Source organism: Brachyhypopomus gauderio, chromosome 10 (assembly GCF_052324685.1).
Source record: "Brachyhypopomus gauderio isolate BG-103 chromosome 10, BGAUD_0.2, whole genome shotgun sequence".
Classification (NCBI taxonomy): domain Eukaryota; kingdom Metazoa; phylum Chordata; class Actinopteri; order Gymnotiformes; family Hypopomidae; genus Brachyhypopomus; species Brachyhypopomus gauderio.
In genome coordinates, this window is record NC_135220.1 from 19,395,402 (window position 1) to 19,418,421 (window position 23,020).

Sequence of the window (23,020 nt, forward strand, 5' to 3'; positions counted from 1 at the left end):
TCTAAAAAAAAAAAAAAAACATTAATACCTACAGTGGCAGGACAAACAATCGAGTTTATCATGCTCAGGAAATATTCACAATGCGCTGAGTATGTCTCCTGTTCTCTGAACCTTATCTCAGAGGAGAAGGCTTTTCCACCAATCAAATATTTGCTTACTCATCCCTACTGTGCAAACTAGTACTATTTAAACACCTTTGTCTTCTTTCTAATGCATTAATTATCTCTCACTCATAAATTCAACCCTCTCCTTACATTAGTTACAAAAATCCTCCATTATGTTAACATAATTGTATCGCTCTCCAAGTTGGTCTTGCGTCAACCCCTTTCATAACTCTTTTCCATTTATTAGTCATCTGTTAGCTTTTGACCTCTTTTCCCCTTACATTTCCCCCAACATTTACCATGCAGACACGATCATTAGTTTGAACCTGTGTGATTACACTGATTTTCTCTTGTGGCTCACACCATTGTTTGTAAGTGAACACATAGTATTTAACAAATCATGCCCTGATTACAACGATTCGTGCACTTTAACATAAAGAAAATTTCCTACAATATGCAGTAAGCCATGGACGTGTAGGGCTTGCTGTGACAATGCCACAAATGATAACAGCCTTGATTAAAGCTGAATTGTTATGCTGTGTGAGTAGTAACTGTACTGGGGCCATCATGCAGCCCCTCTCTTCTTCAATGCTTCACTAATACATGCACCTTCAGTGGCTACTGGGGCCCTAGGGCATCAATCTTTCAATATTTCCTCTTACATCTCTTGCTTCATGACAGACACCATATTGCTTTAACAGACATAATTTCCTGTAATGAGGTTTTAACATATAATTTCCTGTGTCCTGTTTTTTAAATATTTTCTGACATTGTGCAGATTCTCAATAACATTTCAGCTTGTATTTATCATGTTTCACCCTTACAACACGAACAAACACACACACACACACACACACACACACACACACACAAATATAATTCAGAGATACTTTTTTGCATGCCTCTGTTGTAACGACTGGTTATTTTAGTTACTGTTGCCGTTCTATCAGCTCAAACCAGTCTGGCCATTCTTCTCTGACCTCTGGCATCACCAAGGCATTTGTGCCCACAGAACTGCTGCTCACTGGATATTTTCTCTTTTCGGACCATTCTCTGTAAACCCTAGAGATGGTTGTGCGTGAAAATCCCAGTATATCAACAGTTTCTGAAATATTCAGACCAGCCCGCCTGGCACCAGCAACCATGCCACGTTCAAAGTCACTTTATACCACCTTTCTTCCCCATTCTGATGCTCAGTTTGAACTGCAGCAGAAGGTCTTGGCCATGTCTACATGCCTAAATGCATTGAGTTGCTGCCATGTGATTTACTGATTCGACATTTGCGTTAATGAAAAGGTGTACCTAATAAAGTGGCCAGTGAGTGTATATCACATGTGTATAACACCCTGTATTATTCCTTCTCGTTGTTGCAAAATGTTGTCTCTAGGCAACATATACAAAAAATATCACTCCTGATGTTTGATTTTGTTTGTTTGTTTATTTTAAGAATCAGGTCCATTTTATACAAAAAAGTGAATCATACAGTTTGTCAACATTGCTCTCAGAAACAGTGTTATACTTGTCTCTGTGTAATTATATAAGTATATATAATTGTGAAAAGCATCAAGACTGCATAAAGCCATAATAATTATTTTGTAGTATCTACCACTATGTGCCTAAAAAATCACTTTCAGTTAATTTTTTGTGAAGTGGATGAACAGGAACATCTTTTATTAGCACAAATTCTTTGAAAGACCAAATCAACTCTGTTTCTGAGCTTTTTGGTTTTCATTGAGTAGATAATGGGGTTTGCACAGGGTGGAATGCAGGAAGACAACGACAAGCCGATTGTTCGCACTTCTTGGTTCAACCCTAACCGGAAATATCCTAAAACAGAAATAACCAACATGGGAATATAGAAAATGGCCACGAGTAACAGGTGCTCTGTGCATGTGGCCAGGGCCCTGAACCTGCTCTTCACACTCTTCATTCGGTACACAGCAATTAAGATACATGCATACGTGAAAACTATGAAGCTCAGTGGTCCGAGAAGTTCAGCTAAGACCAACACTGTGGCCAGGGTCCATTGCACTGTATTATCGTTACAAGCCAGCCGGAAAACTGGTGCATAGTCACAGAAATAACTGTTCACCTGAACTGAATTACAGAAAGACAGGTGAGTCAAACTCACAATGCATCCAACTGAGATGCTAATGCAGACTGCATATATTGCAATTATAATCGAAATCATGGTTGTGGTAGTGTTAATGGCATTCTGTCTCAGGGGGAAACATATCGCAATTAAACGGTCAAAGGCAAGTATAGCAAGAGAATGTGACTCGAGTGATAAAAACACAATATACACAAAGATTTGTGTTAAGCACAACTTAAACTCTATAAAATTGTCTTTGAAAATATAGATTTTAATCATGCCAGGGATAACAGATGTGCTGATGAGAAGGTCAACCACTGCTAGGTTCCCAAGCGCAATGAACTTGGGATAATGCAGTTCATGATCAATGCAAATGACACAGATTATAAAACAGTTGAACACGGTGGTGAGGATATATATCACAGTCAACAAAATGACATAGACATTTACATAAGGCAAAGAATTGAGGCCCACAATATAAAAGCCTTGTGGATGAATCAGTGTGTTGTTGAGGTAATCTGTGCGTTCCTGCATTGCCACTTGCTGCTTAGAGACACTCCAGATTGCTGTGAATGTTCAGAAATAATGTTACTCGTGAAATGCCTGCTTAGACAATTAGACACACATGTAGATCCACCTGCTGAAGTGCTCCCTGCTCCTGCATACCTGATCCAGCTCATTAGTTATTGATCAACCACTTCGAGTCGGTTCAGATATGCAGGGAAGCCCTCCTATTATGCACAGCACTGATAACCCTTGCAGAAGACACTGATAACCACGGAATGAAACAAATGCTTTGGTATATATATAAAAAAATAAAAACAAAGCTTTTTTAATCACATAGCTACATATGTATGTGGACAGTAGAATGTTGGTCTTTATATACTTACATATTTTGAAAGCTATAGACTCCACAGAGAATGCTGTCTTAGCTGTTACTGGAGAGGTGACCACAGAGAGCTCTAGTGCCCTAAAATACACATAGCTCATTCTTCTCTGTAGATATATGGCACCTGGATTACCCCAGAGATGTCATTATAACGTAAACCACAATAATTATTGTGCTCATAAGATACTGATATGAGATCATTTATGCACTCCAGACATTTCCAGCTAATTATTGTATTTGTCTTGTCAACATTTTGCAGGTCCAAACAACTATCACTGGGTTACAGCTGCGTATATGAGGTCTACTCTAAATCTTTACCTAATATCATCTCATATAGTTTTTGATCAATTGTTTGCTGTATTCCACCACTACTGTACTCTTGTTTTAAACCCTACTGGCCTCTTTCAGCTTGGTGTTCAGCAAAAAAGAGGTTTTAGCTGGGTGTAGTTATTATAGGCTACTGCACATGAATATATAAACACTGATCATGCAGACATTTATGAATACAGCATAAACTGATATACATTTTCATGAGTGAGACCATGGGAAACATTTGTGCAAAGTAACTACCAGTAAATGTGTGCCTGATTACGCAGAATAGATAGCATTAGATTGGTAGCCTATGGGTGCGGCTATATAAGAGCTGAAAATAATATAAAATAATATGGAAAATATGGAAATTAGATGTTAGCCCTTCACAAAGATTTCTGTGTTTGACAATATATATACACTGCTCAAAAAAATAAAGGGAACACTTGAACAACACAATGTACCTCCAAGTCAACCACACGTCTGTAAAACCAACCTGTTCAGTTAGGAAACCACAATAATTGTGAATCAACTTCACCTGCTGTTGTGCAAATGGAACAGACAACAGGTAGAAATGAGAGCCAATTAGCAAGACACCCCCTATAAAGGAGTGGTTCTCCAGATAGTGACCACATACCTTTTTTCTATTCTCATCCTTTATGGCTCATGTTTTGTTCACTTTGGCACTTTGTCAGTTCTGTCACCATAGAGGTAGCATGAGGAGGTGTCCACAACCCACAGAAGTTGCTCAGGTAGTGCAGCTCATCCAGGATGGCACATCAATGTGAGCTGTGGCAAGACGGTTTGCTGTGTCTGTCAGCATAGTGTCCAGAGCATGTAGCAGATACCAGGAGACAGGCCAGTATACCAAGAGACATGGCGGGGGCCGTAAGAAGGCAACAACCCAGCAGCAGGACTGCTATCTCCTCCTTTGTGTAAGGAGGAACAGGAGGAGCAGTGCCAGAGTCCTGCAAAATGACCTCCAGCAGGCCACTAATATCCATGTTTCTACTCAAACTGTCAGAAACATGTCTCCATGAGGGTGGTAGGTGGGCCCGACGTCCCCAAGTGGGGCTTGTGCTTACAGCCTAACAGCGTGTACAATAGGGTGATTGGCATTTGCCAGAGAACACCAAGATTGGCAGATTTGCCATTAGCACCCTGTGCTCTTCATGGATGAGAGCAGGTTCACACTGAGCACGTGACAGATGTGACAGAGTCTGGAGACGCCGTGAAGAACGTTCTGCTGCCTGCAACATCCTCCAGCATGACCGGTTTGGCAGTGGGTCAGTAATGGTGTTATGGGAAGGCATTTCTTATGCCACACAGACCTCCATGTGCTAGTCAGAGGTACCGTGACTGCCATGATGAGATCCTCAGACCCTTTGTGAGACCATATGCTGGTGCAGTGGGCCATGGGTTCCTTCATGTTGGACTGTAAACATGCACTAAACATGCACAGAGGCACTTTTTATGGCATTAAAGGGGCAACCATGGTTGCATCTGCTGCTTCTAGCCAAAGTCTCTATGTCTGTGTTGTTTGTTTGTTATTCTTATTAATTTCATCACCTTCTAGTTCTATTGGCTACAACCTTTGCTGAATATCACTGGGCATATATGTATTGTTTTAGGAACATGCTTAAACACCCTAAGTAAATAGGTTTTTTAATAACCCAGATAAGTAAATAGGTTTGTATTAATTTTGAAAAAAAAAAAAAAACACATCAACTTAAGGGCAAAATCTAACACTTTAAATAAGCCTGGAAATTTCATGAAGTCTTAACACCTAGACCAAATGACTTTATAAGTAGTAGCCTAAAGAGGGTTTTCTTCAGAAACAGCTTGATGTAATTATTATATGCATTGTTTAGAATTAAAATTTTTAAATTGTGCTTGTGGAAGGAATTTTTTATTTTGTTTAATACTTCTAAATCCTTGCTAAATCCAACAGCTAAATTACCATCATCTAAAAAAAAAACCTGCACAAGAAATAAACAATGATCAAACGGATTATAAAACCTCTTTTTAATATTTTGAAGAATAAAACTGCTTCACATATTCAGCATATTCGAAATGTGTTGAATAGCCTACAGGTAATAGCCTAAAGACGTACAGTGTATGCTTGTATTTTGAAATTTCGCGCTTTCAGTATTTAATCTGACGTCACGTTACTTCCCGGAAATGCAAACTCGAAAATAATAGCGTAAATATTTGTAGAAATGTTCGTGTAGTTAAATGGATCTCCCCTGTCCAGAGTGGGTGAAACACGTTGAGCAAAAATGGACTCAACAAGGACCTGCGAAAAGAGAGAGCTTTTCTCTCTTGGCTGACATAGACGAGATATATCGCTACGTGCAGCCACGTGTGAAGTTAGTAGCTAATTATAGGCTTGTGTAGCCATATATCTTACAGTATTCCATGTTCACATTCATTAGCTAATGTACAATTTTGCTTATTTGCTTTTCTAGCAATATATAGATTCTCTTCTATTATGTTAACATATTTCTGTGTGTTCTAGGCAAGATGATCTTGAAGTTTTGTTCAGAATTTCTGAGAAGTACGCTGTGAACAAGTGTTCCGAATCTGCAGCCAGGTTTAGAGAGCAAGGCAACCATAGGTTTAAACTGAAGGACTTCAAGTCTGCTGCGCTATATTACTCTAAGGTAAGAAAACTACTAAATAATCCACAGTCAACTGTCAGTGATACTATAACAAAATGGAAGTGATTGGGAACAACAGTAACTCCACCATGAAGCAATAGGCCACGTAAAATGAGTTGCACAGTGCACAGAGGTCGCCAACATTCTGCAGAGTCAATCACTACAGACCTTCAAACTTCATGTTGCCTTCAGATTCGCTCAAGAACAGAGCGTACCGCGCAGCTGCATCCAAGCCTTACATCACCAAGCACAGTACAAAGTGTGGTATGCAGCGGTGTGCAGCACACCGCCACTGGACTCTAGAGCAGAGGAGGCGAGTTCTCTGCAGTGACCAATCACGCTTCTCCGTCTGGCAATCCAATTGAGGAGTCTAGATTTGGAGGTTGCCAGGATAATTGTTTTTGTCTGTTATGGTGTGGGGTTGTTTTTCCAGAGTTGGGATTGAGCCCCTTGGTTCCAGTGAAAGGAACTCTTAATGCTTCAGCATACCAAGAGACACCAGTGCACAAAGTAAGGTCCATGAAGACATGGATGAGTGAGTTGTAGAATAACTTGACTGGCCTGCACACAGTCCTGACCTCAACCCAATGGAACACCTTTGGGATTAATTAGAGTATAAACTGCCAGCCAGGACTTCTCATACAACATCAGTGTCTGACCTCACAAATGTGCCTTTGGAAGAATCGTCAAAAAATGTCATAAATGCACTAAACCTTGTGGAAAGCTTTTCCAGAAGAGTTGAAGCTGTTAGTGGATTAGCGGACATTATATTAACCCCTATAATTCGATTGAACTCTAAGAATATATATATACACTATACTGTAATTATATAGGCAAGGCAACTTTATTTATACAGCACCTTTCATACATGGCACCTGGCAATTCAAAGTGCTTTACGTAATACAAGAAGAAGAAGAAGTGTATTACGACCCAAGGTCTATCACCTTGGGAAGATCACTGCCCACAAAATATAATACATGAAATTAAAATCAATTAAATAATGCATTTAAAGAAATCAAATAAAAAATAAAATAAGATTAAGATAAAATAATTAAAGAAGATAAAAATAAGTAAAAGATCAATAAAACTAGAAATGAGAAATTTATTAAAAGACACTAACCAAAAGCCAGTATGTTGTGTACACACACATTATTCCTTCTCTGTTTCAGGGTGTAAGTTGTGCTGCACATGATACAGAACTGCTGTCCATATGCTACGCCAACCGCTCGGCCGCTCTCCTCCACCTCGGCCTCTACAAAGTGAGAATCCTCTGATCCCTTGTGTGTATAAATCATTTCTGAAATCTCCTTGTTTGTGTATGAGAGCAAAGTATCCAGTGGTGTGTGTGTTATTTAGGAATGCCTTGAAGACATCCAGAGGGCTTTGGATGAAGGCTATCCTAGTCACCTGCAGGGCAAACTGACAAACAGGCAAACACAGTGTGTGAATGAGATTAAAAAGCAGGAAGAGTCTAAAGCGTCATATCTGAAGCAGCAGACACCACAGAATGAAGAAAAGAATAATGATAATACCCAACTGTCAGCTGCCGTGTCTGTTCACTTCACACCTGAGAAAGGACGCCATCTGCTGGTGGAGGAGAATAAGGCTGCGGGTGAAGTAGTGGTTGAGGACGAGGCTTTCAGCTTTGTTCTTATACCTAGTGATGAATGGCACATGAAGTCTAGCATATTGGGAACAGAGCACACATATTGCCATCACTGCTTGCTTCAAACGTTGAGCTCCGTGCCGTGTCCGGACTGCAGCTACGCTCGCTACTGTGGACCAGCGTGCAGAACCGAGTCGTGGAGGCAGTACCACCGCTGGGAGTGCCCGTCAGGCGCACAGCTGCTAACCCTGGGGGTGCTGGCCCACCTGGCCTTGCGGGTGGCTTTAAAGGCTGGGTTGAAGGATGTTCAGAGGGCAAGAGAGAGTCACGACAACGGTGAGGCAAGCAACGGTCAATATGGCTCCTGTGGAGAACATTGCCTTGTGAAGGCCTCTCAATCTGAGCAGACCGAAGCAGCTTCCCCAGTGTCAAGATGTTCTGAGTGTGCTGACCATTCCAGAAACTGTCACAGCACATCGTACTTGGGCATCTATAGCCTATTACCACACGTCCTTCATCATGCCCCCAGCTTACGTTTCCTGTTGGCTTTCACCATGGCAACGCTCTGTCAGAGGATGACAGACATGGGACCTTTACCAGAAACACGGTGGTGTAACGAACAGGAAGGAGGTGACGGACACTGGGACCTGAGCATGCTGGGAGCTACGGCTCTGAGACACATGATGCAACTCCGATGTAATGCTCAGGCTGTGACAGCGATCAGAATTAAAGGTCAGCAGTAACTGTTTTTCGTTCTTAAAGTGCATGACTGGTTAAGAGCACGCAGGCTGCTTTGCTGGGCCGGGCATTATAATGACTGGCAGAGGAGAACCCTTAAGGAGGAGAACTAACTTAAGCCTGCATGTGGGTCATGTTTTCTCCCAGAGGACAGCAGTCTGGCGGTGCAGTCCAGCAGGGAGCTCCGCATCGCCACCGCAGTTTTCCCCCTTCTCAGCCTCCTCAACCACTCCTGCTGCCCCAACACGAGCGTCTCCTTCAGCGTGGGAGGCAGCTCCGCTCAGCCCGGCACCCCAGGCGCCTCCAGAGTGGCAGTAACCGTGCGAACGTGCAGAGACGTCCGGGCAGGACAGGAGCTGTTGCACTGCTATGGTAAAGACTCGATGAATTTATGCTTTCTGAAAAACATATTTATTTAACGCTAGCACAACAACACAGTGAGAATATATTTATTCGGTGTTTATGTCCAGTACTATGTCCTTCATGCACAGGTCATCTTGTCCTCCTCTCTCAGGCCCTCACCGTAGCAGGATGGAGGTTAGGAGGCGACAGCGCCTCCTGCTGGAGCAGTATTTCTTCCACTGCAGCTGTGAGGCCTGTGAGCTTGAGGTGGCTGACGGAACTGGGGCTTCACCATCAACGTTCAGTGATCTGAAGTGTGAGAGCTGTGGAGGTGTTCTTCAGGTAACATTACAGCACAAAGTGCCCCTTGTCTGATGTTATACGATGCACGGATGATGATGATGATGATGATGATGATGATGATGATGATGATTTTTATGTTTTGGAAGGCAGAGATCATCCAACTGATCATTCCCTTGCAACAAAAATGCATTATAGCAGTAACAATAGTCCCCTTATTATTTAGAAAAATATTCAAATGTTATTTTTATACAAGTTACTGCTGCTTTAAAAAGATCCTTTCTTGTCATTACAGATGGGTACCGATACAGATGTGCATGTATGTTCACAGTCATCCTGTTGTTATCAAATCACATCTACCGACATACAGAGAAAGTTGCACGCTCTACAGTGCCTCTTAGACCAAGCTGTGGACCACCTGGAGAAGCAGAGAACAGGTGAGAGAAAGGTTCAGCTTGCAAAGTAATTAAGAAATCCATTTCTGATCCATTTACATGTGTTTATGCCTAAAAACATGGATGCATCAAAGCAAGAGTGAAGTGGACTTGGTTTTAAAAGCACAGTGTGTTTCTGTCTTCCTGTCAGACGTGGCGTTGCGGGTGTTGCAGGAAGCAGGCGGTCAGGCGGACCACTTCTTAATGAACACTCACGCCCTGCAGGGGGAGCTGGCGGACGCAACCGCACGCGCGTTTGCCTCCATGGGTGAGCAGAGCACTCTGTGGACCGGGTCGGTCCCGCTTAAATGAGCTCAAACCGCTGGTGTTTTCCCGTCGTCTCGGAGGAACCTTGATTTTGTAAGACTAAATAGGGGGGAAAACGTGGCACGAATAATTGGGAGTATGACCGCCAAGGCAGCACACGTGACTCGTTGTCTGCCACTCAGGGGACTGGAGGCGAGCCGCACGGCACCTGGACCGCGGTCTCGCTGCTGTTCGCTCTCAGTACGGGGAGGACAGTGTGGAGCTGGGACGGCAGCTCTTTAAACTCACACAGCTGCATTTTAATGGGTAAAATGCAATCTCTGTTCTGAAGCAGTGTTTCATATGGCATTGTTGTGTATGGTACAAACCAGTTTGCTGTTGTTATTTGCCTGCGAGTTTGAGGTGCTCTGAGTGCAAATTGTCCCTCTAGTTCCGTTTTCCTGCTTAAAACTAGAAACAGTGGCTTGTGTGTTTGTCGTCCCTGCAGAGGAGACGTTCCGTCAGCTCTGTCGGTGATTCCTTTAGCACGACGTCTTCTGTCCCTCCACTGTGACCCTCGCTGTGAGGAGCTGCAGGAGCTGAAGGACATGGAGACCTATCTGCGTGGGACAGGCTGACCCATCGACACTGCCCGGCCTCTTCAGTGTTAATTTTTTTTGCATTTTTTATCATATATAATGAGTGATGGATGTTTTTTTTTTATTATAAATAAATAAATACAACGACCTGATTTTTTCAGACTGATGTCAGGGTTTTTTTTTTCAGGGTGATCATACACTGTTGCAGAGGATCACACCATGTGAAGATGCTTTTATACCACCTTCAACCAGCAGGGGGCAGTCTTTATTAAACCGTCTCTATACTCTGTAGGCCTGAGAATGTTTATCAAGCACCTCAAAACCACTTCTAAGATTCACTTTAGAAGTTTGAAAGGACAAAAAAGTCATAGCTCTAAGTATATGGCTCGAGTTTTATAATACACTGAGCTGTAAAATCATGGATCATGGAATCTATGGATTCAACACAATCAAAGCAGAAGTTTGATGCAGGGGGGTATAGGCCTACACGCTACCACTATATCCTAACTAAATAGCTGAGGCTGTAACCTAAAGCATACATTGCTGAAACTTAAACAAATGAATCTGATGTAATTTTGTTGAGATGCACCAGTGCCATTTTTTAAGCAGATTTTGACTGAGCGACAACATCATCATGGCTGGGATGAGGGTTTCACACGTGGCAGTGGTTTCACACGTGGCATGGGTTTCACACGTGACTTCTATGGCACCAGCAACATCAGAGCAGCCTGTAGCTTATGCTGAGTGTTGGAGAAATGAATGAATATGCATGTCAGGCATCAGAGTTTGATTTCTGACTCTTGAAAGTGTTCGATATGACTCACTATTGCAAAACTGCACTTTCCCTACTGCCTAAAAGTGATTCCAGCTCCTTTTGTCGATTATATAACAGCTCTCCTACTATAGTGCTATTTATATTCATGAAATTTTCTTATCTACATATGTACACATTCACACATCTTAGCTCCTCCCCATGGCCCTTAATTATTATTTATTCTATATTCTTAATCTACTCTACCAGATAGTGTGCTTAAAGTCTTAGTGATCTAGACTCTTATATGCTTGTCTGGTGTGTTCACAGTGTTCCACACGTGTGCTCTCACCGGAAAGAATTCCTTGTGTATGTAACATACTTGGTGAATAAAGTGATTCTGATTCTTAAGTGTTTGCTTATGATAAAAGTCTGTTTTTTGTTTCTTCTTTAAATAAGCGCATTGTCAAACATTTCAAGCCCACCGCGGCTCTTCCCAGAGTGAACGTCCATCTGCTGGGAACTGCTGGCAGGGTAAGACCACACTCCAGCTCTCCCTGGTCTGGGTGCTGAGGGCGTTCTCTTCCTGGGTTTAGAAAGATGATCAAATTATTTTACTTCTATGCTTAATTTGCTTCATTCTGTCACTACCACACCTCCGTTTCATTTTGGCATGTTTTGAGTACAATACAGTTACTAACCAGGGCCTTTCTTACTAGACATATGATAGTGGCAGTTTAATAATGTTTAAAGTGATATATGCTCTTTGGGAAAACAGAACTTATCGACTAATATTTAAGAGCTACAGAGTTAAACTCCATAAATCAAAATCATACCCAGTCCTCTTTTCTCAGTCTTTTCTTTCAGGCTTGCTAAATTGCTTTGCAGGGGCTAAATCAATTTATTTGCATTGACACTGACATTCACCCTCTGGTGAGAATGTCCTAAGTTGCATTCATTCAGGAAAATGGCAAAGCAGACAAATGTGCCATTTTTCTCTTTTGAAATACACTTACTTCCTTAATCCTGTTATACGCTTGGACAGTTTTTTTGCTGGTGTTATAAAAATGTGCATGTGTTTTTGCATGTGCAAACCTTTATCAAATCCTGGCCTCTGTGAAACAAAGTGGCATAATGTTCTAAAACACCAGCTTGTGAACACATTTCTCACACTTTATTGGTCATAAACACTATCTGTTACCAAGCAGATGATGCTACAGTTTAAGGCAATGTACCAAGTGTTTTCTTCTCCATTCAGTTTCATGATAAGGAAACAACTAATCTGATCTAACAAAAGACATCTTGTTGGTTGTAAAAATTCACCTCCCTCCTCCTACATGAGGTGAGGAGATGTAAACCTGTGTTCTTTATCTGTCCAGTACAGGTTAATCTCTTTGGCACTAGCCAGCACTTAGGACAGAAAAGCTGTAAGGGATTTTGGATTCCTATATTGTTGTACTTGTTTGTTTGTCTTAATGCATTAAGGTTTTGTTGAGTAGCTGCTTCTTCCTCTATGTGATCGAGACTTTTTCCACTACAGGTGAAAATCCCTTCTGGAGTGCTAATCATTATGCATGATGTAGGAGACTCACAGGCCCTGAAGATCAATTGAGCCTGGATGGATAAAATCCTGAGGAATATGAGTTCATTCATTATATTTTGGCATGTTTTGTGTACTGTAAACATTCTACCCAGACCCTGTGTTTCTAGACATATTGTATCTGTGTTCAAAGTGATAGAATTGGTGCCATCCTACAATACTATTTATGCTGTGGATCTAGTGGGAAAGCAGAATTTGGCCACTACCTGAATATCTGATGTAATGGTATTGCACCATGCACACCCCCACTTCCAAATTGGAGTTGGAGCATGAAACAGTGTAATTCAGTAGGAAAATCCAATCATCCAAAATGTATGTGTTGTGCATTCACAGCAGAGTAAATCTTACATTAGTCAGTGAATCGTTTCTGTACCATACACACTGCTGGTCCCTTACAGAATCTCAAATTGTTCCTTAAATGATAGCAGTGCTGGTTGATGCTTGATGACTCAGCGTTCTGAATTGTGCATATCAGAGCAGGTAAAGGAGGAGAAGAGAACCGTAGAGGTTGAATTTAAGATCCACTGATATCATATCAATTATTAGTGAGGCTTCTACAGCATGTGGCTTATATATTTATATTATATACAGTCCAAATCAACAGTCTGCACAGCAGTACTAACGGCTTGAGTAAAAAGTGAATTTTTAATATCTGAATCAAGAGCAGAACACTAAACAGTCTCTGCATGTTTCTTCTCTGTAATTCTCTCTCCAAGTGGAAAGGGGCAGCGCAAACTTGTGCTGATGAGTTTCCCGTCATTATGCAGCCCATCTGCTATCAACTGCTAATGCATTTACGCAGAACATGTGATGGAGACGAAGGGTCTACTGGCACAGCTAGACTGACTGGTTTGTTTGCCTGGGGGGCTGAGTGGCGGTATGCTAACCAAGCTTCGAGCGCACTGACCTGCTGCGGATTAGTGGATATTTATGGTGTTTATCCAGTGTCGTTTTTTTTCCAGTGGTTGGTTTCATCCTCTGTTCAAGGCTCCTGGACCGGTAAATCTGTGTAACAGTCAGTGACTAACGTGATTATGAAGCACTGGGGGACATGAACTGTGCTGTGACCTCTCACTCTCATTCACGTCTCAAAACAAGCAATAAAAAATAAGCAACACCCTTCAACGATAACTGACTTACTAGATATACTATTATTAATGTTGATTCAACATCCTGTAATTTTGAAATAACATATCTTCTAAATATATCTATATTAAATATATATCCTGAGGATCATATTTTGGCTAGAAATTGGCACACACATCGCTTCCGCAGTCCCTGTATTGTCAGGGTGGGTTTTCCCGTATGGACAGCAATGCCCAGCAGATTTCATGACCACATGTATTGTCTGCATGAATTAAGCCAAACTCAGATAGATGCCTTTTTATATTCTGACAGGCAGTATTCGCTTAAAGAAAAGAGGTCAGAGCTTTGATTAGAGACAGATAATTAATACTCGTGTTAATGACCATTATAATGACACATAATGACAATTAATTGGGACAGACTGATTAGAGTCTGATACTGGATCAGCTGCTGTACTGTAAGTCTATGGGATTTCCCATAGTCCAAAGTCTGCCACTTACAGTATGCTGCACTTCACTGGTGTATGTGTGTGTGTGTGTGTGTGTGTGTGTGTGTGTGTGTGTGTGTGTGTGTGTGTGTGTGTGTCTCAAGGGCAACATGTCATTTGGTCAATTTTCCACAGCTGATTTCCCCCAAGTATTTCCATCAGGTAACTGAACCTTGTTGCGTGGTGTGAGGTAGCTGCTTGTGGGATGGTTGGCTCCGTCAAAGCTCCAGTGCCAGTGTTAATGCCTGGAACAGGACTGTCACTTCAGCGGGGGGCTGAGCAGAAGGCGGGGGGACTTGTCATGGCTTGTGAGAGGTGGGTGTGTTTTGCTGATGCCGCTGTCGTCAGACTTGCCAGAGAGATGAGTGAGCTGCTCTGTGAGCTCAATAAGCACAACGTTCAGCTGTCAATCATGTGCAGTACTGCACAACCTCAAGGTCAAAACAGGTAGATGGAGGAAATGGCTGCAGCGAGGATATGACAGGTCCGTCAGGTTTTGCAACGACGTTAATTTTTGGAACTGCAATCCTGATAGATAATTAAGATCGGCTGCCATGAATAAGCGGTCATTAGGAGGAATTTGCTAAAGTGGCATGTAGAAGTCTTCTCTTTTGGCCTTGCTCAGCCGAGAAGGAGCAGATTGACCACAGTGCTCATTGTACTCTGTGCCACTGATCTGGGTGTAATTGAATCAGGCGCTATATATAATGCAATAATAAACCAAGACCAAAATGCTTCTGCTGAGTATTGTGTATCCAGCAGGACATCAGACGAGTCATTGGAAACACAGACAGATGTCTATGGGTTTGGTTTCCTGAGCTGCCTGCTGATGGCAATGCAGACGGTTTATGCCTTTGACCAGTAGCCTTTATATTAGCTATAGGCCTACACTCCTGGTACATGCACAGTGGTTGATATGTATTGATGGGCATCTTCCCCACAAAACCCTGGATAAAACGTTTGAGTGCTAAGGAGAGGAACAACTCCCACAGCAGATCAAAGTTATTGTGCTAAATAAAAACATATCATTTACTCTATATTCATACACCAGATATTAACCATTGAATGTCATTCACTTTTCTGATTCTCTTTATTTCAACATTTCATTATTTGATTTATTGAATTATTATTATTTTTTATAACACAAAAAATAATGTACAGACCAAGTCTCTAATGAAATGGTTGTCATTGCATGTTGGGAGTCATTATTATAATGTATGAAGCAAACTTGCTAATTGAAGGCTAGTCTTGGAGCCGTGAAACTTTAATGAAGGTACTATTCATTTAAAAGAGGAGAGGGATGACAGGCGATGTAAGATTGAGAGCAGGTTTCTACCTAATGACTTTTCATTGTCATTAAGGGTGGCTAGAAGACGCCCTTTTCTGTTAATATGCGAAAGCCGTAATTAGGGCTTGGATGGGAAGGGAGGTCCCAGACGAGCAGTATAAAACAGCACAGAAGCTTTTACAGAGGTCAGTACCGACATCCAAAACAAACGTGTACGATATAAAAGTACGAAACAAAAAAAGCAAGTCAACAAAATATCTAATTCAGCTAAAAGGGAAATACATCCTCAGCACATGTATGAGAGCTGTAATTAGACCTGTTATTACTGTTATTGTTGTTGGAATTACACAGGATAATTTGTCAAACATCCTGTTACAAACCATTACGTTTTTCACACACCTGTTCGGTTATTCTTTCGTATTCTGGCTCTGTCTGTCAAGTTTCTCCTGCTCTTTCTCCTTTCTCGATCCTGAGGTTCCTTCAGCCTACTTCACGGCTAAAACGCAATTTGTTTTTAGGAGGATTACATAAAGGATTACATAAATTAACATTAGATATAAACTGCTCAAACTAGCCCGACTGTTATCACGTGATGCACTCTAACTAACGCGGATATTAGCACATGTGGAGCGCCCCTGCAAAGTGTTGCTGTGCTATGGATTGGTGTTGGTAATGGATCGGTTTCCGGTTCCTCCACATATGTCACCTATACCACCTATATCCACAGTTTTTGTGGATACAGACCCGATTCCGATACGTGGGATCAGATTGAAGCCATCTCTACAAAAACCTATTTCCTAATTAGGTCTAACACACTAAACTGCACCTGTCAGATGCTCAGTAGGCCTGTCTCACGTGGAGTCATCCAAAAATTTTACGTGTTGCCCCATCAAAGTAAATTCATCCTCTTGCTGAATATGTTTTGACTGCTGTGATAGCCCACACTGGGCAGTTGTCTTGTTCTCTAAGTTTCTGTCATTTCTTATGGTATCTGCTCAATATCACGTGAATATTCATGCCTTTCCTTGCCTCAGCTCATGTGACTAACGTGCAGGCACACCCCTGTCATTATCTCACCTGCTGTTCTGTCATGTTGATAAAAGGATAGAGAAAAGGGGTGGGGGAGGGGGGGGGGGGGTAAAACAGTTTAGTTATCATTACAAAGTTAGTAACACTTTATTAAAAGTTGTGATAACCATCCACTCCACTCTTGCCATTGTTTAGATAGCTTGAAACAAGCACAGATGAAATACCTCACGTTTGACCTTCAAAAGTAGCCATGCTAGTAATGTATGTATGCATATATAATTTCATAAAATATATATTAGTATATGAATTATGAGTTCATGAGTATGACATACTCATATCCATGTAATATGTGACGAATATATATATATATATATATATATGTGTGTGTGTGTGTGTGTGTGTGTGTGTGTGTGTGTGTGTTTATATCTACACGCAGAGACACACATACACACACATACACACATACATGCATACACACGCACACACACACTCTGCCTTTTCTTCAGCAGTGATAGCCACACTTCTTTCCCTCTGCAGTGTCATTTGTCCAGGTACTATGCTGAGTTTTTCATTTCTTTGTGACATGAGCTATTTTAACCAACCTCTCACAACAAAGGGGGAGACTCACATTTCTGTCCCCGAGAAAGGTAATTTCATCCTGTAATTTCTAAACTTAGAAACTGACTGAGGATGTTGTCAATACTTTAAAAACGGTCTTCTGCTTGTGCGGGGTGTTCTGTCTGTTGGAAAGGTAATCATCCTAAGAAAAACAATTCCACATAAAGCAATTCATGAAAATCAAAATGTTTGCTTGATTTGATGTTATCTATATTACATGATCTTCATTATAGACACACATTTATGAATGTTTGAAAATACTGGTTTATCTTTGGCAAAAAAAGAAGAAAGAAAATTAAAACATTGAGCAGTAACTCTTAGATATGAGTTTTTTTTTTAAGCTAAAAATGTAATGTGATTTCTTGCTGAATGTAAAATCAATATGTTTAAAGTAATTTTTAAAATACATAAAACTTATTTTGCCATCTTTAGAAAGAACTGTTAAAAATGCAATTTATTTACATTTGCATTTACATTTAAGGCATTTAGCAGATGCTCTTATCCAGAGAAACTTACAAAGAGCTTTTGATATCGATTCACAGACTGCATCATAGATAGTACCATAAATAGGTCAGAATTCAACATACCCTTGAAAATACCCTACTACTAAAAGTATATATATTATTAGCATGGCTACTGTTGATATCATATTAAAGTGGTAAAATGTGAAACATTTCATCTGCCCCTGTTTAAATAATGGCTCAAAACTTAAAACAACAGAAATTAAAAGATACTTAGAAGAAGTGCCAATTAACATAGATACTATACCATACAATGTAAAGTACAAGGACCATGTTAGTAAGTACATCTTCATTCTACATTTGAAAACAGCAAGAGACTGCAGTCCAAACATCTAGTGGAAGATCGTTCCACCATCTCTGAGCTAAGACAGAGAATAGGACAGGTTTGTCTTCTGTGAGACTTTAAGCATGCTGTTACAAGCTGATCCATACATGAGATTCTGAGTGCTTGAGGTATGGATCGGCCTTTGACCAATGTCATCATGTAGGGAGGGGCTAGTCCATTTTTGGATTTGTAGGCAAGCATCCAGTTTTTAAATCTGATAGGTGCAGGTACTGGAATCCAGTGAAGAATATGCAGCGTTGGAGTGACATGTGGGAACTTGGGGAGACTGAAGACGAGTCGTGCTGCTGCATTCTGGATCAGTTGTAGAGCTCTGAGGAGCCAGAGAGGGAGACCCGTAATTAAGGAGTTGCAGTAGTCCAGCACTGAGATGATGAGAGACTGCACAAGCACCTGAGAAGCTTCCTGTGAAAGGAAGGGTTGAATTCCCCGTATGGTACAGAGGAGAAATCTGCAACACAGGCACATACCAGTTAATGCATGACTCCAAAAGCCTCCACTTTGTCAATATAATCTTTTCTGTTCTTTATCCGTCTTCAGAATGGTCTTGGAATGTTTTTCTGGAAACAGCAATCACAAATGCTTTCTCAGTCACCCTGGAGAACCGTGTGTCTTGTGTGGGTAAACGATCCTCCCATTGGACAGTCTGAGCCACCGCTGATTGAATCTGTGTGAAGACATTAGCCAGGGCAGTTATCAATCCCAAGAAGGCCACTACCAGTGACAGAGAACAAAGCCTGCTGGCGTGGTCCTCCAGCGCACAGGCAGAGAGAGTGCAGCTCTGATTAATGATGACCCTTTCAAACCAAAGACATGGACCTTCACAACATTGTTACCTTTGCTAGTAAAGCCACACTGACTGACTACATTAGAACTATTTCCCTACAACTGAAATGGAATATATATATATATATATATACTTCAGTGGCTATATTCTTTAGCCTTTAAGTATTGTTTATCGAATTTAAATGAAGCCTTTTTAGCAAGTATGGTACATTGCTGGTGTCTATTCTGAATGCTGAATGCCAATGAAACCGTAATGTTTTTTGAGGTAATGTTGTAGACATTTTATGTATTGTATTTAGGGTACTTTTTTCTTTATAGTTCAGTTTTGTCATTATTTTAAATCTTGTAGTTACTTCGACGGGTAACTGTGCCAAACCTTTTAATATGCTCCCCAAGCTCTCTCTTCTGACAGGCTAAAGAGCAGACTTTGTGAGGTGCTGATGTTGAAACAGCTGACCAAATGACACTGTACCGCTTTGCCCTTGTGAAGTGCCTACTGTAGTCTCGACTCCACTCCATTACAACTGGAAATGACTAATTAATGATCCCCAGTGGCAGGTGACACCATTTCTGAGGTATCTGTTACTCCACGGCCCGGGGCAGCCACACTGCAGGCGGAGTGACCAAGCAGAGATGAAGCCCATGATCGTCACTTATTCATCAGGCTTAGGAGTAGTGTTTAATGAGCGTGTCTGTCTAAACCCCTGCAGGCTCTCAGAGGCCCTGGGTCTGCTTCCTGAGCTATGGCGGTATCTTTCTGCCAGGCTTTTGATAGGGTCTTATTGCACTGTGAGGGAAGGGAAGCACCTGAAGTCACCTACGATTTTTTACAGCCTGGAAAATAGCAAAATGTGTAAAGGGGTTTTCAGCCATGGTGCAGACAGATGGAGAATCATTGATTTCAGTTCAGAGATTAGGTTGCAGTTTAAAGGACCATTATGCCATGATTCTTTCATAGCCATTTACGCCACTGAGTGAACTATGAAGGTCAATTAACTTTTTAAAACAAAGTAAAATAGAAGAATGAGTTTAGTGTGAGAACTTAACGTTGCCCACGTTGCTTTAACAGATGGAGTGCAGAATCCTGTTTATTCACTTCATCACAAAACAGTTCATCTCAACAAACATCCACATTTTTAAAATGGGCATGCCCATTTAGATGAAATATCTCTACTTCTGTGCTGTGCTCTGTGCTCTGTGTGTGTGTGTGTGTGTGTGTGTGTGTGTGTGTGTGTGTGTGTGTGTGTGTGTGTGTGTGTGTGTGTGTGTGTGTGCATGAAAGAGTGTGAGAGATTAGTCTCACCCTCAGCGGAGCCCTTCAGTTCCAAGGCAGCTGTGAAGGACACATATAGGGTCAGGAGAGAGAGAGTGAGCGGCATTTACCCACAAATCCTTGCCTTCTGGGATGCATGCAGTCCCCTGGTATCGAGCTAATGGGACTGTCTTGAATGGAGGAATCCCTACCGACACACAGCCTCTGTAGGTCACTTTCATAACTGATACTTTCTGTGGAAGGCAGACCCAAACCTCCAGAGACATTTCTAGAGTTTTGCTGTTATTCTTTTCATTTTTTCCCCAAGTTTCCTTACTTGGTTCTGTGAGGACACTCTGTCTCCTTCCAGGACAGAGACTATATATGCAACCCGCCCCTGAACCCAGAGAACACCACGGTGTGGAGTCATCCCTGGGGTAGGGGCAATGGCTCAATAATGAAAATCAAGCTCGGGTGAACACAGCATTCCTCATGGAACATTAGCATTCTGATGTACCACCTGGAGTCCACGCACCTCCACGCTCTGGGGGGGCTTCTCAAGCCTGTGTAGTGAGGCCACTTTTAAGAGGAGTCGAGACACCTTTAATATGGTGAGGTCAATTGAGATTTCACTATATGTGTAAAGATGCCAGTGATTATGATGCAAAAAAAAACATAAAACAGTTGTTGCCACATAGTTTGAGGTGTTTGGGGAGGAAGGGGAACTTGTGTATAGTCTGATGTCAGTTGTGTAAAAACTGGGCGTCGTGGTTATCCACATAGAAAGTTGATTTCTCATATGTATTAAAACAAGTGGCTTGAGATTATCATTTCCTGAAATCTAAACGATAAAAGAACATCAGGGTGAGGCAAAGGCTTCTGTAAACCACTAGTGCTACAGGAACCTCTGTAACCTCGGGCCCGTTAATATTTTATACAGTTGTGGTAGAGTGGCAGGAAGGTTTGAAAGAGTCCAGCCCTTTTTTGACCTGTCAGCAGATCATTCATATTCTTCCAGCTTGCAAAAGAGTCAGCATTTTACGTTTATATTGCCAAAAAAGTTTTTTGACCTTTTTCAATTACTAGCAAGACACTCCGGCACTCCAGGGAGCCGATAATGGAAGTACAGTGGCAGTTATTATATTTAATAGGAGCCTGCATTGATTATAAAGAATAACTCTCTATTGAGCCAAGCTCAAGGCACACTTTTACACACACACACACACACACACACACACACAGACAGACAATGTGATATCTTAAATCTCTGTGTTAATGTGCTCATCAGATGCAAGTTGGTACCTTTGGGAATGAGTCTGGGTCACGGAGTGGATAAAGGACACAGGAAGCTGGAGGACTAGCACACTACTTATTGTCCTCTACAGGGGAAAAAAGTTAATAGGAATGGTTCCCCACGCCACGGTTTAAATTCACTTTTGCTTTTCAGCACCTTTTTTTCCTCTTTGATGCTTTCAGCTGCAGTGTTCATTGCCATCTACATTGACACACTCTGGCCCCCTGAGGACAGAAGAGTTGTCTTATTTTAATTTTAATTACCCACTGGTACCCCCAGGCCGTGTCTCCGCCCTCAAGATGATGCTTAGCCCCTCCCCCTCTCCAAATCAGCCTGAACTCTGACGGTACAGAAACATTCATTACATTACTCACCCGAGACAGGCAGAGTTTTGAGGGCAAACACGCAAGGCCTTAGCTTCATAAATACCAAACTGGTGTTATTCCTGCACAGCCCTGAATCTGCTTTGGCACAGAGAGGGCAAAGATAAGACGCAAGTCCAGCAAAATGTAAGACACGTGGGGTGAGTGTCAACCAGCAGACGCATGGTTTGCTATAGATAGCCGTAATATCAAAATCACACAGGCTTGTTATCCCCATACCATAAATCGCGACAGGCGGAGGCAGACAGTCCAGATCCTTGAGGCAGCCAGGTGCCGAGTGTCTGATGAATCCTTCCCACAGATGTCCCTGCGAGATTGGGTGCGCTCGGTCTGGCCAGCAGGGCCGCAGACCCACGCTAATGAGAAATAAAAGGTGCTGTTAATGCTTATCAGCGCAGGCAGCGGTGCTCTTCCGTCCCACAATTACTTCCTCCGGACTGCACCACCCACCATTCAGGGTGGATGTTTGGGGTTGGAACACAGCATACATTGCGGTGTATGTAAGTGTCGGGGGATTACTAATGGCTGCACCTTGCTATCTGTACTGAATACAAGGGCAAAGAAAGCAGCAGTCTCCTTTCTGGAAGATCTGGAGGAAGCAAGGCTCCACAGACAGTGGAAACTAGCAAAATGCTCAGAATGTCAACTCTAAACTTTTGGGTTTGTGGTACTTGTATAGTGTCTGGACGACCTAAATCAATTTAGTTTTTGTCATTTATACATGTATAGGGGTGTCATTTATACATGTATACTACAAAATGTGATTTGGCTAGCTTCCAGTGCTAGATATTTATATATATATATATATATATATATATAGACATATAGATAGTAGTCACAGGACAACACAATTTCTAATGTGCTACTGCCCTGGTATAATGAAGAACAGAACACATGCCCTGTAGAGTATAAGTGTGATGTGGTACATGTGGAGTGATACATTCACACCACAAAGCTCCTGTTTTCACAGTTCAGTTATGTGCATTTATTAGTACATTTGTTGAAATGTGAGTGATGTTTTTTTTTTTGTTTTAACCATTCTCAGAGCTTCATTCTGTAATTCATATAACCTATTACAAAGCGTTACAATGCATTAAATCTTTTAAATTAAATGTATCAAGCAATTCAATCTTTTATCATGCATTATTAATTATGTATTTTGTTTGTTTTTGGTATCATTAATGATTTCCATCAGATATTGATATTGCTATATTAAATATTAATAATTCAAAGACATTACTTTGTTTTATATGTGTGTTTCCC

General features: G+C 41.5%; 2 protein-coding genes across 4 annotated transcripts; one reads left to right on the forward strand and one right to left on the reverse strand.

Moving 5' to 3' along the window:
* Positions 1-1,734: 1,734 nt before the first annotated feature.
* On the reverse strand, positions 1,735-2,475 carry LOC143526181 (olfactory receptor 2A7-like). Its single transcript, XM_077020828.1, has one exon. The coding sequence runs from the start codon at positions 2,473-2,475 to the stop codon at positions 1,735-1,737; it is 741 nt and encodes a 246-aa protein (XP_076876943.1).
* Positions 2,476-5,566: 3,091 nt separating this feature from the next.
* Positions 5,567-11,481, forward strand: smyd4 (SET and MYND domain containing 4). 3 transcript variants are annotated; one of them, XM_077020323.1, is made up of 10 exons: positions 5,567-5,763; positions 5,913-6,057; positions 7,224-7,313; positions 7,411-8,392; positions 8,546-8,770; positions 8,913-9,082; positions 9,336-9,477; positions 9,626-9,742; positions 9,924-10,047; positions 10,229-11,481. In XM_077020323.1, the coding sequence occupies exons 1-10, from the start codon at positions 5,630-5,632 to the stop codon at positions 10,356-10,358; spliced, it is 2,259 nt and encodes a 752-aa protein (XP_076876438.1). In that variant the 5' UTR covers positions 5,567-5,629; the 3' UTR covers positions 10,359-11,481. The 3 variants fall into 3 exon arrangements, with proteins under 3 accessions (XP_076876438.1, XP_076876440.1, XP_076876439.1); XM_077020325.1 differs by lacking the exon at positions 9,924-10,047; XM_077020324.1 differs by lacking the exon at positions 10,229-11,481 and having other exon boundaries at positions 9,626-9,834.
* Positions 11,482-23,020: the final 11,539 nt, after the last annotated feature.